Source organism: Heliangelus exortis, chromosome 1 (assembly GCF_036169615.1).
Source record: "Heliangelus exortis chromosome 1, bHelExo1.hap1, whole genome shotgun sequence".
NCBI lineage: Eukaryota > Metazoa > Chordata > Aves > Apodiformes > Trochilidae > Heliangelus > Heliangelus exortis.
Window position 1 is genome coordinate 71,706,671 of NC_092422.1, and position 16,258 is coordinate 71,722,928.

A 16,258-nucleotide genomic window follows, 5' to 3' on the forward strand; every position below is an offset into this window, starting at 1 on the left:
TTTTGTGGGTTGTTTTTCCATTTGCTTTCATCAGCAACCACCCATTTCACCCTCTATTTCTCTTGACTACGAAACAAATGAAGGTAGTGGAGGGAGATATCTAATCAGCTTGATGGATTCAGTGGAAGTTACTCATCACAGAGGAAGCAGTCTTCTCCAATCTTGTTCATCCCCATCCTTTGGTGTTTCATTTATGATCTCAGATCAGCATAATCCCCTGAGTATTAAAAGGATCATAGAATCATAGAATGGATAAGGTTGGAAGGAACCTAAGAGATCATCTACTCCAACCTCCCTGCCATGGGCAGGGATGCCTCACATCTACACCAGGTTGCTCAAGGCCTCGTCCAACCTGGCCTTGAACACTTCCACGGAGGAGGCAGCCACAACTTCTCTGGACAGTCTGTTCCAGAGTCTCACCACTCTCATACTAAAGAAATTCCTGGTATCCAGTCTAAACCTATTCTCCTTCAGTTTAAATCCATTTCCCCTTGTCCTATTGCTGGACACTCTTATGAAAAGCTTCTCTTCAGCCTTCCTGTATCTACCCTTCAGGTATTGGAAGGCAGGTGATGATGTTATAATAAAATGATGGCGTTTCTGTGGCTTCAGAAAGTGTTGTTACATAAAATCATCACATTCATCTCATTAGCAATTTGGAACAAAATATTTTAATCATAGTTTCCAATATGGCTAAGCTGGAGAAAATGGTCTGTTTGATCAACTAAAGGGATATAATTTAATTCTGTCAGCCAGTAATGTATTGGTGTGCACATCTTTTCTGTTAAAGTTCACTTTCTGCTTAGAAATCAAGTGCCAGGGTGCATTTGGTAATCCAGTTCCAAAGAAATGTCCTGTAATTAAAATGTTAGGAATATATTTAGTAGCTACAAATGAGAGATTACTTAAGAGATTCTCACCTCTGGTTCAGTGCTGGAGTGGATGCCACTTCATTTGAGGTAGCTTTATGTTTACTGTTACCACTCTGGGTTGTTTTTTTTCCCCTCTCATAGTCTTCCTTCCCTCTGTCTTCCCTCACTGCATCACACAGTTCAATATGGTGTGTGCTGCTGGGGTCATGGCAATGCTGCTGTGGGAGAGCTGCCTTTACCCTCTCATCAGACAGCTGCTGAATCCAGCAGCTGTGCTACTTAGACAAATAAAGGATTTCACTGCATTTGGAATAATTTGGTTTTATCTGGTGCCATACATGATGGTCATGTTCATAATTTTTGCTAGAATTAGTCTCCTTTTTTATCAATTGTGGAGTGTATGTATGTTAAAATTAAACCTTTCTTGTTTGCCCAACAAATTAAATACTAAAATTTTAAAAGCAAAAGTGCCATTTACTTATGTTGGTGTCTGTTAACAGGAAAATCATGTTCACCCTTTAGAATAGTCCTCCCTCCATCCCCCCAGCTCTAGCATACACCACTAATTGAATAAGGTAGGAAATATTTCATGAGGAGCTCTTAGCAGAGCTCCCCATCATCTCTAAATATACATTCTGTCGTAGCCATGTAGACATTACTTACTTCCCTCCCTGCTCCTCCACATGCAGTAGGATGCAAGCACTCAGTTCAGTGGGCTTTCATCTTGGATCTTGTCAGAAAATGTATAAAACTCATGTTAAGTGGGTCAAGGTATCTTTATAGAAAGCCAGGGAATATATAACTTGGCCCAGCTTCATGTATTTGGCAACAGTTCAATAAGAAATCATTAAGTATCTGAGCACTTTAATAGCACACTTTACCGCTTCAATTATTTTAGAGGAGGTTTATGCCCAGAACCTGTTCCTTGATTCCTAGAAATTGGTCATTTCTCTTATGATATACTTTAATTTCAGCCCATTGTGGAATAATTGTAATATTTGTCATTCTTATCTCTGCAAACCAGGAATGTATGGTGTTTTTTGTTTGGTTGGTTGTTTTTTTCTCTTTAAGTACAGGAATTTCATATAGAGTTGTTAAATTAATTAACTAATTTTTAATCTGGGACAATCCTTGTGTTCCCTGCTAGCAGGAATGGAACATGTGTGCCTCATGTACTGATTGTCATGTAGGCTTACCACATTGATAAAATATTGAACAGATGCTGAAGATGCTACAGGAGTGCTTCTTGTAGGAAGGATGTGTGGCTGAGTAGGAAGTGTCCTCTTTGTCTGTAGGAAAGTTTCAGCAACTCCTGAAGAGTGTAAAAATAATGGAAAAATGCCAGGTTGCTTCTGCTTTTAGGCCAGAACTTCATGTGAAATGGGATGGTAAGCTCAGAGCAATTTACATATAGTGAAGCACCTGAGCAGCACTCTGCTGAGCTGCTTTCTGGATTGCTAGCCAAATCAGCAAGAATTACTGGGAAAAGGTGAAGTTTTATTGTTTTCTTGTTTACTGGCACAGAACACAGCTGTAAATTATTCATCTGCCAGTTTCAAGATGTAGGTCAGAGCTCTTCTGGCTCAGTAGATACTGAATCTAATACAAGTTTTCTTCTGGTTAGCAAAAGTATGTAGTGAGCTCATAGTTGTTGCATCCAAAGGCTTTTCCATCTGTGTAGGAAGTGAACAGTGATTATAATCCAGTTCTTAATAGTTATGACTGTCTTTAAGAGGGTTATTTATGGTATTTATGGCTGTGTTACCTGCAAAGATGGTCCTTGGAGCCTTGCTGCAGCGACTGGGTGATACCTAAATAGGATGCTACTGGGGAAAATGGCAGTTCTGTGGGTCTTTTTAAAGAACAAGACTTTATGAGAGAGCTGATCTGGATTGTCAGACTAGATTGGTAAATGTTAAAAACACATAGAGCTTTTTTTTTTGTTAGAGAAAGTTGTAGTGCAGCTGTAGCAGTGAAAAACTCATGATAGTAACACAGAGCATGACAGTAGCCTGTTGTGTTTTGGATGGTAAAACAGCAGCACTGTGCATGTCATCTAAGGGAAATAAGAGCATAGCACTGTGACCTACATAGTTGAAATCAAACTGCATTTTCACTGAGAGAAGAGAGGGAGGGGAAAAAATCAAATCCTGCAGATTAATCAGTCAGTAAAGCAGGCATCTGTAGGACTGCTTACTACCTTAATCTATTGGGCACCCAGACTAACAGATAACCCAAAGCCAGATTAACCTGGCCTGAGTATATTAAATCAAAAAGGAGAAAACCAGCCCAGATAATCTATGTGTTGAATTTCTACTTTCAAAAAGGCTGTTAAATGTGTAGTTGCTTTCTGTGAAGACAGAAGACTTCTTGTTGTTCCCAAAATAAATTGGCAATGACTGTTCAGCGGCATCTTGAGAGTGGTAGCTGCTATCTTTTCCAGTAATTCTGGAGGCTTGTAATCAGATTTGTATTTTGAAAGCAGAGTTCCTAAAGAATGCCTTGAGTAATTAAAAGAAATTAAAGAAAATTGAAGGGGTGCTGTGAAATAATGACTTATTTTAAAAGATGTAATTTACATTTAGGAATTGCACTAAGAGGTGTAAGAGTATGTTTGGAGAATGCTTTGGGTATTTTTCTCACCTGAGATTAGCTGAATACTAAATAGGCAACTACATCTAAATGAATGAGGCATTTTTAGGATGTGATTCATCTCATGTTAGGGTAGATGACTAGCTAAGCTGACTTCCACCTCTTGTGTACAAGTGAAAGCTCATGAACAGGTAAGAAATGAGCTCTTTTGCCCAAAAGCAGGGAAGTAGCCAGGCAGCACAGATGCAGCACGGGTCACTGAGGGGAGGATATCTGGGTTTTTAGTCTGGCTGTGCTGGCGATGCACTTTTTGTAAACCAGGGCACGTGCATCCCAAGCAAAAGGGGTAATACTTAGAGAAACCCCAGCAAACTGCAGATGAGGTGGTAAATTCTCCCAGCATATGACACTGACAGCCAAAGGTGCTTGTTCAGTCTTTTGGCAGGGCCGCTGTGCACAGCTTTGCAAAGGGCTGCTTTGTACAACACAGAAGTATATTTTGTTCTCTGTTCTGGTCCACAGAGATGATGATTCTACAGAAATGTTGCAAGGCAGTGTTAACACTAAGGTTCTCTGAGAGCAGAACTGCTATTGGAGGGATGTTAATACTATGCAGAAAAGCAGAAAAAAAATAGACATTGCCCTAGATTTAACTGCATCATGTAGAAAGTACAAGATTGTTTTCCTTGTACTGTTTAGCTTCTTAAGTGTAGCTCCTCAGAAAAGTATTATGGACCTGTTATTTAGAGAAAAAAGGATGTGCTGTACTTTATGGTGCTGCATAGCAGGCTTTGAAGCTATTCAAAGAAGAAGCAGGAATGCTTGTTGGGGGAGGCAGTTCTTCATCTTTTGCCACAAAGGTAGGTTGCTTTAAGATGGATCTCAAGCTGAGCATGGTGGACCTACATCCTGAATGTTTGAATACAGAGGTATACACCTTATGCATATATTTATTTGTAACGTGTTCATTGTCACATGGAAGTTTCAGTGTATTAAAATGCTAGATTTCTGACATGACTTTCAGAAGTGGTGAAAAATGCAGTAGTGATAATAAATTCTCATTCTCTTTATTTTCCACAGCAAGAACTTATTGACAGTATTAGTAGGAAGCTGCAGGTGCTGCGAGAAGCACGAGAGACACTTCTGGAAGACATCCAAGCAAATAATATACTGGGAGAGGAAGTAGAAGCCATTGTAAAAGAAGTCTGCAAACCAAATGAATTTGACAAATTCAAGATGTTTATTGGTGACCTTGACAAGGTGGTCAACCTCCTGCTGTCACTATCAGGTCGTCTGGCCCGGGTAGAAAATGCCCTTAATAACCTGGATGAAAATACCTCTCCAGAAGAACGGGTGAGAAAAGCCAGTAATAATATTACTGTGTTTAATGAACCTGGTGTGTTGTGTTGTTTTTTCTTTTTCTTGGCTTTATTTATCTAAATTGCAGAGCTCAAGATGAGGGGTAGTGAATGGATAAATTTCATGAGAGCAGTTTCTTTAGATTTCTTAAAACATTTCTCTTTGCTTTGCTTTTACTTGAAATACAAGAACTACAACTGGCTTGGTGAGAAAAAGTGATGTTTTGGGATGCAACATAATGTAAACAGACTTCTCAGTGAAAGTTTAAAGAAAAGGGAACTACTAATAAGGGTGTAAAAAGGAGGAAACAAAATTCTAACAATTGAAGATGGGAAGAGGAGTTTCACTGTGCTGTAATACAGAAAGCTTGCAGACTTCTTTATATGCAGTAAGGATCTTGATAAAACTCTCTAAGGTTTTCACAAAGAAAATATTTCTCATCTACTACAGCTTCCTCCACACAGCCTAGCAAGAAACAAGAGCAAGAAATGACAGAAGGACAAGACTTATTTAAAAAGAAAAAAAATTAAAAATAAATTAGTATAGGGATGGGGGGTATCTGGGTGAAGGGTAGGCATCGTAAAAAGAATTTTTAAATAGAAAACATGTTTTACCCAACAAGAATAGCCTGGTAGTGATGTGGAGGAATCTCAGCAGATGTGAAAACTTGAGTGTTTGAGGTGCTTTTAGCTGTTGGACCCACCCTCTGCTAGCAGCACTGTGTTTGGCTCCAACAGGCCTTAACTGGGAAGCAGATATCTAGTGATACAGATAATGCACCAAGGGAGAGATACAGACATGTGCAAAACTTAAAAGGCTAAAATAAACAGATAGAGAGGGTGGGTGAGCAAATACGTATCCAGTGAGTTTAGCTTCTACAGTTAAATGAATGGGAAATGAGATGTTTTGCTTTTAGCTGTGAACTGAAATTCCTGTAGTCCACTCAAGTGTTGTACCATTTTTTTGCACATGTTGTGTTTCTTCATTGTGCTCCATGGTGGTGCTTAATGCCTCTCTAGCCTCAGTGCTGAGTAGTAAGACCAGTTGTTTGCTGGGTGCCCAGTTTCCTGAGCTGGAAGACAGGGACAGGGAGCAGATTGAAGCCCCCAAGATCCCAGGGGAAGTGCTTAGCAATGTGCTGCACCACTTATACAGACACAGCTCTATGGAGACAGATGGGATCTACCCAAAGGTGCTGAGGGAGCTGGTGGAAGGTCTTACCCAGCCACTTCACATCATTTACCAGCAGTCCTGGCTAACTAAGGAGGTCCCAGTTGGCTGGCGACTGGCAAATATGATGCCCAACTACAAGAAGGGCCTGAAGGAGGATCCAGGGAACTACAGGGCTGTCAGCCTGACTGTAGTGCCAGGAAAGGTGACAGAGCAGGTCATCTTGAGTGACATCATGCAGCTTGTGCAGGTCAGCCAGGTCATCAGGCCCAGTCAGCATGTGTTAATGAAAGACAGGTCCTGCCTGAGGAACCTGATATACTTCTGTGACAAGGTGACCTGCTCAGTGGATGAGAGAGAGGCTGTGGATGTTGCTTACCTGGACTTTATACTAAGCTCTTTAACACTGTTACCCACAGCATTCTCCTGGAGAAACTGGTTACTTATGGCCTTTGTGTACTCTTTACTGCGTAAAAAACTGGTTTGCTGGCTGGCCCAATGAGTTGTGGTGAATGGAGTTGAGTCCAGTTGGTGTCTGATCACCAGTGGTGTTTGCCAAGGCTCAGTTTTGGGGAGCTCTCTTGAAAATCTTTTCAGTGATCTAGACAAGGGGATTGAGTGCACGCTCAGAAAGTTTGCAGATGATAACAAGTTGGGTGGGAATGTTGATCAGGTTGGGGGTAGGAAGGCTCTATAGAGGGATCTGGACTGGCTGGATCGATTGTGTGAGATTCTGGTTAAGGAACTGGCTGGATGGTTGCATCCAAAGAGTTGTGATCAATGATTCTCCCCCTTTAATCTGATTTTGTGAGACCCCTACCTGGACTATTGTGTCCAGTTCTGGAGTCTCCAGTATAAGAAGGACTTTGAGTTCCTTGAGCATGTCCAGAGGAGAGCCACAAAAATGATCAGAGAGCTGAAGCACCTCCCCTATGAAGACAGGGTGAGGAAGCTGGGGTTGTTCAGCTTGGATGACCTTATAGCAGCTTTCCAGTACCTGAAGGGGGCAGGCAAGAGAGCTGGCAATGGACTTTTTGCATGGGCATGTAGCAAGAGGACAAGGGGCAATGGTTTAAAACTTGAGGATTTGGATTAGATATTAGGAGGAAGTTCTTTACTATGAGAGTGGTAAGACAGATTACCCAGGGAAGTAGTGGAAGACCCATCCCTGGCAGTTTTCAGGGGCAGGTTGGATGGAGCTCTAAGCAACCTGATCTGGAGGAAGGTGTCCATTCCCATGGCAGGAGGGTTGAATCTAGATGATCTTTAAGGTCTCTTCCAACCCTTGTCATTCTGTGCTTCTGTAAGAAGGCCAAGTGATGGATCCTGCACTTCAGTCACAACAGCCCCATGCAATGTTACAGTCTTAGGGAAGAATGGCTGAAAAGCAAGCTGCCCAGAGGTGAAAATGAAATGGCTGAAAAGCAGGCTGCTCCTTTTGGACCTGGAGGTGCTGGTCAACAGCTGGCTGAATGTGCATGAGTGTGCCCAAGAAAGCCAATAGCATCCTGGTTTGTATCAATAATAGTGTGGTCAGCAGGAGAAGGGCAGAAGGGAAGTGATTGTACCCCTGTACTCAATACAGGTGAGCCCACACTTCAAATACTGTGCTCAGTTTTGGACCCCTCACTACACAGAGGACATTGAGCAAGTCCAGAGATGGACAGCAAAGGTGGTGAAGGGTCTGGAGAACAAGTCTTATGAGGAGAGACTGAGGGAACTGGCGGTGTTTGGTCTGGAGAAAAGGAGGCTGAGGGGAACAGAATCACTGTAACAGGTTGCTCAGGGATATGGTGTAGGTTTCTGGGACATGGTTCAGCACTGGACTCGGTAGAGTTAGATTAATTGTTGGACTCGATGATCTTAAAGGTCTTTTCCAGCCAGAATGGTTCTGTGATTCTCTTTGACCAGTAAGAAACAGCGAGTGCTGGGTCTAGTTTGAAGCTGTGTTTTTGCTGCTGGGCCCTAGCTGCTGCCAAACGTACTTGTATAATGGCTCTCCAGACCCCTCCCTGACTAAGGCAAAGGGAAGGTATTTGACAGCTTATTAGAGTGCAGATCAAAGCTTCTGAAACTTAAAGCAATTTAATCCTTCTTTAGACTTCTTTTTTCCAAATGCAGTTACAGTTCCTTAATGTGCTCGAAGATGGGAGTGGGAGCTGAGGAAAGAGCTACCAGATGATATGAGCACATAGTAAACAGTTTGAGAGCTATGATAAATATAGCTTATTGGCTAGGTGTGAAAAAGGAAGGAGAGCTGTCACGTAGTAAGGGCAGTCCAAAACTGTCTGTGTTTTCTGCTGTCAAATTTAGACTGACAGAAATGCAAATCCCTGGTGTATTCTAGTTCCCATTCATCTTCTCCAGCACTGACACCAGTCTTGCCATAGCAACAACAGAAATAGGTCTTAAAATGTTGGTCAGAGATGCTTCCAGGTACTCTGACTATGAATTCAATGCATGTAGGGTTATGTGTGCATAACTCTGAAGCTTTTTGGTTGTCCTTTGGTATTTTGTGGGTCACATGATGATATTTGGTATACTACTGATGTACCATATGAACAAAACAGGGTAGATTACTGCCATCCCTGGGAATCATATTGCTAGTGATCACTGACCGCTTTTGTTTGCTGGGTTTCTTTTGAAGTTGATGTTGTCTAATAAACACTATTCTGATAATTCTCTGCTTTCTAGGAACCAGCACCAGCTCAGCAGACTTTGTAACTAACAGTCAGTCAGCAGACAAATAATCACTGCTGAATTAATACTCTGACTCTTAGATGCTCTGCCACAGGTCTAGTTTGCCACAAGGAAAGCTATCAGGTATTTTAACTTCAGCTTCTGAAGAAGGCTTAATTTGAAATAGCTGCCAGCCCTCTTCCTTCCACTCAATGAGAACAGTGTCATCTCATTACTTTTCTTATCAATACAAGCCAGAGTGTGTTAAGAACTGTAAAGCACTGAACCAGCAGCCCACAGATATGATCAGGTGCCCAGGCCTACAAGACTTGGCAGTCTTGTAGGGACAAGTGACAGGGATAGTAGTTTAGGTACTGGATGCTTGGAAGTTAAATACATGGAGGGAGTCTCTATTCATATATTCTATTCTGGCTGTGGTTCAAACAGCAAACAGTTATTGAGAAAGGCTCTCAATAGAAAGAGACAGAGATTGTTCCATCAGAGGAGCTTCAGATGTTTTGCTGGGGCTTCAGATTACCACCACTTGCAAAAAAACCCCCCTGCACTTCACTTGGCTTTAGTTGGTTTGAAGTCGGTCAGATGAAACCATCTGACATCCTTTCATGCCTTTAGGCCTGGTGGGCCATTTACCCAGTGCTCTAAAACCTCCTCAAAAATGGTGTCTTGAGCCTTCTACATTGTTTTTCACTTCACTCTTCAAACCAGGCTTTCTAGTGTCAGTGATCTTTGGCAGAAGTAAAAGGAAATTCAGGAGAATTCTCATTAGCCTTCTACCTTTCTACACCCCACTTCTCTTAAGTATTCCTTAAACCTCCACAGGGCAGAGGTACTCATGCAATTTTCATAATGAAAGTAGTATTTACTGTCCTTTAAAATAAAATCAGTCGGTTCACTCATGTTCATCTTAAAGTCATGTCATAGGCTTGCTAAGAAGGAACCATGCGAGTTGAATCTCAGAAATTGTTACGAGGGACTAAATATTTGATTTTTTTCTTGCGTTTGGTGACAATGATAGCAAATGGGTTGTAAGTCAGAGCTATTTCATCCCAAGGTTAGGTGAGTGACTCTGCAACTGAGTTACCAGCTGGTTGGTATATGCCCTCTTGTGTTCATGAAATTCTGTTCATTTCTTCTTCTCAGAATACACACAAGCTGCAAAGTTTCAGAGTTTAGGCTTAGCTGCTAGTTCCCCTGGTGAATTTAGGAGAACAGTACTTCCATCTCTTAGCAGCACATAGTTCTGCTTACAACTTGCAGTAGGATTTTTTTTTCCCTGGCAGATGCTCAAAGGAAGACTGAACTGTGGGTTTTCTAATAATCTGTGATTTCTGTGACTTGTCTTCCATAGCTGTCTTGAATCCTTAGTTAATGTAGGCAGTATATTTTAAGCACATTTTCAGCAGAAGTCTGAAAGAGTTTCACCCTCTGAGGTTTGTGATAGAGATACAAGATACATGTGCAACTCTGATAGAAGTCTTTTTAAAATTGATGGTCTGTATCCCCCTGTATCTCATACTTCCATCTTTAAAGTACTCTAAATTTTGTAGTCTATAAAAACACTTGTGTAAATTCTTTAGGCTTATTGCATGTGTGATTTAACATGAAGTCCAAATGAAAAGAAGTGGACACAGTATTTGAACAGACTAAGGTTTATTTGAAGACAGTTTCTCAAAGCAAAATTCATCTCTGAAGCAAAACTAACAGTTATAAAGTAGTACCTCATGGGGACACTTTTTTATTAAGTTCAGAAATCTGTACAAGAGCTCCTGATGTAAGAATGGGACAGTCTGCTCTTGTTGCTGGAGAAAGGCAATCAGCTCTAGGCAAACACCTGGAACAGGTCAGATTAATAATGTTTCTGTTTCTTTCCAGACACTGCTAAAGGAGTGTTGTGGTTTAGGCCCAACCAGTACCAACCAGGCCTCCTCTGACTCCCACTGTGGGACAGGGAGGAGAAATTCCACCCAAAGGTTCATTTGGACAAGGAGAGGGAGGTTTGCATTCCCCATTTGCAGTAACAGGCAAAAACCAGACAGGTTCAACTTGGGAAGTCAAAAAACCCCAACAAATGTAACCTACAAGTAGAAAGAGAAAACATGGACACATCTTAATACTTCTCTCCCCTCCCTTCTTCCTGGACCCAGCTCACTTCACTCCTGCATCTCCCTATCACAGCACAGCAAGATGAGGAGCAAAGGTTTAGGGTCAGTTCCCCACACAGTGTTTCTGCTGTTCTTTCCTCCTCTGGGGGAGGACTCCTCACAGTTCTTCCCCTGCTCCAGTATTGCATCCCATTCATGAGCCCCTCTGACATGAGTCCCTCTCAGCAAGTGCAGTCCCTCAAGAACAGATCCTGCTTCACATCCTACTGCTGCTTCACATCTGCCACCTGTGACACTTCAGGGGCTACAAATCCACATTTACCCCACCATGGTCCTTCAGGGACTGCTCCACTGGGAGCATCCGTGGGCTGCAGGGGCACAGCTGCCACCTCACCGTGGGCTGTGGTGTAATCTCTGCTTGAGCACCTTTCCCCCTTCTTCTTTACTGACCTTGGTGGCATTTCTCTGACATTGCTCTCTCACTTCATCCTCTATTGTGCTCTGCAGGTGCTTTTTAAAATATTTTTGCAATTTCATTTTCCCTTTATGTTACTCGGCGAGGCACATCCAGCTTCCCATATCTGCTCAGCCTTGGGCAGAGGCAGGGCAGGAATTGAACATGGGAACCTTTCAGCATCTTCTCACAGGAGCCACCCCTGTGCCCCCCACTTCCAAAACACCACTGCACTAACCCAAGACCAGGTGTGTGGCCTAGTGATTCAGGAGTGGCTGTCTGCTATGTAGACAGGTGAAGTTGGTTGGGATGTACCTCACCCTTCGTCCTCATACATATGTATAATTGGGATATAGCACTCTCTCTCTTTGTGTGTTTCTCTATTCAACCTTCCTTTTTCCTATTCTGTCTCTTGTGAGGGCATGAAACAGAAAGTTCACAGCCCTTTTGGAAAGATGATGCTTTTTTTGGTTGGTTGGTTGTTTCTTTTACTTCCTTCCAGTTATTTAATCCCAGCTCTCTTGTGCACTAAGAGCACATGACTTCACATCTTATGGAGAAGCCATGTAGGTTGCAGCAGTGTTAAGAAATGAGTCAGAACCAGTCACTCTGTAGTGAGTCTGTGGGATCTCTTAACCACAGCTGTTTCATTTTGTGAGTTCAGTGCTGTGTGTTGAAGATGTAAGTCATAGCTGAGTGTCTTAATTTGGAGACCTTGGATGTTTCTCAAAGGCAACTGTATTTTATATAACTATTTCGGACTATTAAATAGGAGTCTTTGAAGTTCTTGCTTTTAAGGCCAACAGAAATAATGGTGCATCTCGCATGGATTCAGTCCAATTTTTTAATGCATTTTATTAGATTACACTTTAAGATGCAATCTTATCCCACCTCTGTAAGTATTCAGGGGAGTTTATTTGTTGATAAAACAGGCTTGAGATGTAAACACTGAAGCTGTTGTCCCATCTTGGTGAGTTTTTAACTCTTTTTCTTTTCTCCTAAGCGGACATTGGTAGAGAAGCAGAAGCTGCTGACCCAGCAACATGAAGATGCAAAAGAACTGAAGGAAAACCTGGATCGCCGGGAGCGCATTGTCTTCGACATCTTGGCGAACTACTTGAGTGAGGAGAACTTGGCAGACTATGAGCACTTTGTGAAAATGAAGTCAGCCCTCATCATTGAGCAGCGAGAGCTGGAGGACAAGATCAAGCTGGGAGAAGAGCAGCTGAAGTGTCTGACCGACAGCCTCCAACCTGAACGGCTTAAATAAGAGGGCTGAGTGTGACCCAGGATGTGAAAAATGGGAAAGAAGGAAGGGATGGAGGAGTTACCAAGTGTGTCAGCAAGTATCTTGGCTTGTCTGAGTGCCCAGTAGAGAAACAAGTGCACAGGAAAAAAATAGCTCTCACAACAGCAATAACGCTCTCTTTCATTTTTTGGGATGATGTATGTAATTTTTTAAAACACGTTTTTATTGCTGGACATCACAGCTGTTTCTCATTGCTTAACTTACAGAAAACTCCACAGAAAAGGATAGACTTTTAACCTTTCTGCTTAGTAAGTTGGAAGTCTGTGGCAGTTGTGCATGCAAACATTTTTTAGAATAGGTTGTATACTTTCTTTGTGTTCAGATGCTGTACAGACTGCTGGGAAACCCAACAGCAATTTATGAATGCACACAAATTTAGAAGCTCTAAATTTAGTGGCTTTTTATTTTTTTTAAAGACACATTAAATAGGGGAAGTGTGCATCTTATAGCTAATATATTCAGATTGCTGAAATGTAGTGTCACTCTGATCCTGTGGCATCAGACACTTTTTTGTAATATTGTATATAGGATGGCACTTTCCCCTTGCAGAAAGTAACTTTACACTCAGTCTCAGTTACACGCTACTTAAACCAGCTTGCAAATCACCTAGTGGCTATGTTGCTGAAGATTTTTTTTTTAAATTATTTTGCAAGATGTTGTACACCTTCTTACTGCAATGCAAGCAGTTGTCTTTACCAAGTTGTACTTGATTTAAGAAAACTGGCTGGAAATACTGTGCTGATTCTGTTCAAAACATTTCTCATCTAAATTATTTAGAAAGCTTGTTTGCTCTTTCTTGTGCTTTTTATGCATGTTTTCATTCTTCCTCTCCCCAAACCACTACACTTTATGAAAATAAATGTAGGCTAAGGACACTGTTTCTATATGTCTTCTGATTGCTCAAGATTGTGATGATTTTATATAGATGGTTGTTATACTTCAGCTGACCTACGTAATGCTGTTTGTTGTTTCCTCTCCCTCAGACTACCAAATGCAATAAAAACAACTTCTGCCTTGTAAATACTGTGCATTACTCAGAGCAACTCTGCTTTGTAACTGTGAAATTAAGTGGGTTTTGTTTCTTTGTTTTTTCCACTAAATGATGATAAACAAGAGGATGCTAATTCACAGTGTCAGATTACTGGTTGTGTGCTAGTAACACTGCCACTGACTTGTTACAGATTATTTCCAGCAGCTCTAAACCAAGCTGCTATTCATATTTTTAGTGTAGGAAAAGGTTATGTTGACTTGCTTAGATACCTACACAGAAATTCTGGAGTGTCTGAACATCAAGTTCTCTGTTAAGATAAAGTTTTGCAGGCAAAGGAAAGTCTTGGATGACTTTGTGTATATGCCATTTGCATTGTAGTATGGACAAACAGGTTGCCCAACAAGGAGCCATTTTTTTTTTGAGGTGGGTGTGAATGCCAGTCTATAGCTAAGCAGGTTAAAAATAGGAGTAGTTAGGTGTTGGAAAGAGAAAATAATTCTTCCCCACTCTTCCAGCAGTGACAGCATTCACAGAAGGTTTTCTGTCCTTCTTGCCTGAATCCTCTCTTTTATGCTGAGACAACTGGAGAGGTGCTTATAAGCAAATTACTTGGAGCTGGGGAGCTGGGTAGCAGAAGTCCTTGTTCCTTTACAAACAGATGCAGATGTTAAAAGGACTTGCTCCCCTTATAGTGCACTACCTTGTATACCTGGACCAAATATTTCATGAAATGATTATGATGTGTATCAGCTGAGAACTCCCATTTTGCAAGACCTACAGCTGACCTTAGTTTCTTCCTCCTAGTTCAGAAATGTAGTCTCTGGCATCTCACAGTTATTTGCTGCTATGTTCCTAGGACAACTTACCCCTCTGTCCTTAAACTCATCCCTTAACCGTAACAAACCCAAAACTAAACAATTCCCAAATAAATTATGCTTGTCTCTTTTAGCTTGGAGAAAAGTGTGCATTGTTTTATCTGTGGCATTTTAAAAATTTTACATGTTGTGGTTACTCTGAAATGTGTATGTGAAATGTGAATAATAATATAATTACAATGTGTCTGTATACAGTACTTTGATTTAGGTCTTTCTGCTAGAAGGTAGCAATATCATGAATGCTATATATATATATATATATATTACCCTTTTCACAGAACAGTTGCGTAGACACCTTTCCTGTGTTAGATTTTTTTTTCAGATTGTGTTGAAAATATATCACCCTGGGAACCTGAAGATGCTGGCCTCCCAGTGTTATATATAAATCTGTAAATAACTATACTGTTGCTTTTTGAAAAAATCTGGTGCTATTGTTTTGCCTTTGGCATCCTGGGGCTGGCTGTTTCTTCACCTTATGTTCTCAATTCTAGATCTCGTTTGTATAGTGAAAAATTTCCACTGTGTTTCTCCAACTGTTTGGATCCTCCAGCCCAGAGTGAAAATGTACAGTTTTCCTGCCTGCCACTTATCACTTACCTACTGAAAAATGGCATTGCTTGACTTTGAGAAAATAAACTGTATATTGCAATGTAGAGTTAGTTTTGGTGTGCAGTTTTAACTCTCAAAACCTGCTGGTTTTCTGTGCCATTTCGGGATGCTCCTCAGCAGTGCCTGTAGCTTTTCAAGGCCAGGCCAGTTACCTGATGGTCTGAAGTAGCTTGATGTCTTTACACAGGTTATTTAACCTGTTGACTTAATTGATCATTCTCAAGTTCCCAGGGTAAGTAACTGAAATGTGTTTACATCGATTCAGCAATTCAAGTGTGTGAGTACAGGAGAGCAGAAAGGAAGATGGGTTACCAGGTGGATAAAATAAATCAGTTTCTTGGGACTTAAGGAGTTTGTACTGGAGAAGAGGCCAAGATTTTTCTACTTTGGCAATTACACTAGGCTTCACCTTCATCCTGTGTTTAGAGTGATCTTTCAAACAGAAATATATAAACTCAGTGGTTCTCAAGATATTTCCCAAGGACAGATCACTGTGAACTTTCCAGCTCTACCAGACTTTCACAAAAATTGTGGAATTTCAGTATAATGGAGGTTCTCAGATTAACAGCAGAGTCTTCCGACTTATTGGGGAAAAAGTGTCAAGTGTGCACAAATTCATTACAGAGGTGACCACAGATATGTTTTATGGCTAATTGTCTGTGAAGCTCTTTATCATAGAAAACTCTCTGGGAAATGAAAGTTGGGGAAGGAAAAATACTTGGGTATTTGTAGGATTTTTCTAAACATCTAATGGAGCTTTTTACCCTCCTCTTCTCTCCCTGTGCACATGCATGGGACTCACCTTGTTTCACCTGCTTTCCTGGGAATTTGGTATAATCCAGGATGGCAGTTAAAGGGAAGTAACAGTCTCGTTTTTCTGTATTATTAGGACTGAGAAAAAATTGCTTGTCTTTAAACTGAAATTAAGCTCTTTATTTTCTGTAATTGAGACCCTCGGATTTCAAAGGGGTCAGTCTTTCATGGTGTTCTTTCCTAATCAAGCTCAATTGATTAATTCTGGTGTACTTAATTGTCTCAGTTTTTATAGGTGAAGTATCTGTTGGCAGTTCATTAGCTAGCAAGGCATTATGATGGGTGTCCAGTAGGACAGTAATGCTTATTTTAAGGGTGTCCAGTGATTTATTCAGAAGTCCATAGGTTTGTCCTAATTAAAGGCTTCTCAGATGTAGGGGTTTTTTTTGTGTGCGAGTATAAATTGGATTTT

General features: G+C 41.1%; 1 protein-coding gene across 4 annotated transcripts in view; it reads left to right on the forward strand.

Annotated features, from left to right (window-relative positions):
* SHROOM2 (shroom family member 2) overlaps positions 1 to 15,077 on the forward strand; it is a 126,151-nt gene extending 111,074 nt beyond the window's left edge. For all 4 annotated transcript variants that reach the window (XM_071747800.1, XM_071747808.1, XM_071747820.1 and 1 more), the window contains 2 exons: positions 4,545 to 4,817; positions 12,253 to 15,077. In XM_071747800.1, the coding sequence (XP_071603901.1) occupies positions 4,545 to 4,817; positions 12,253 to 12,519 (540 nt within the window). In that variant the 3' untranslated portion in view covers positions 12,520 to 15,077. The remainder of the gene's footprint in view (positions 1 to 4,544; positions 4,818 to 12,252) is intronic.
* The last annotated feature ends 1,181 nt before the right edge of the window (positions 15,078 to 16,258 follow it).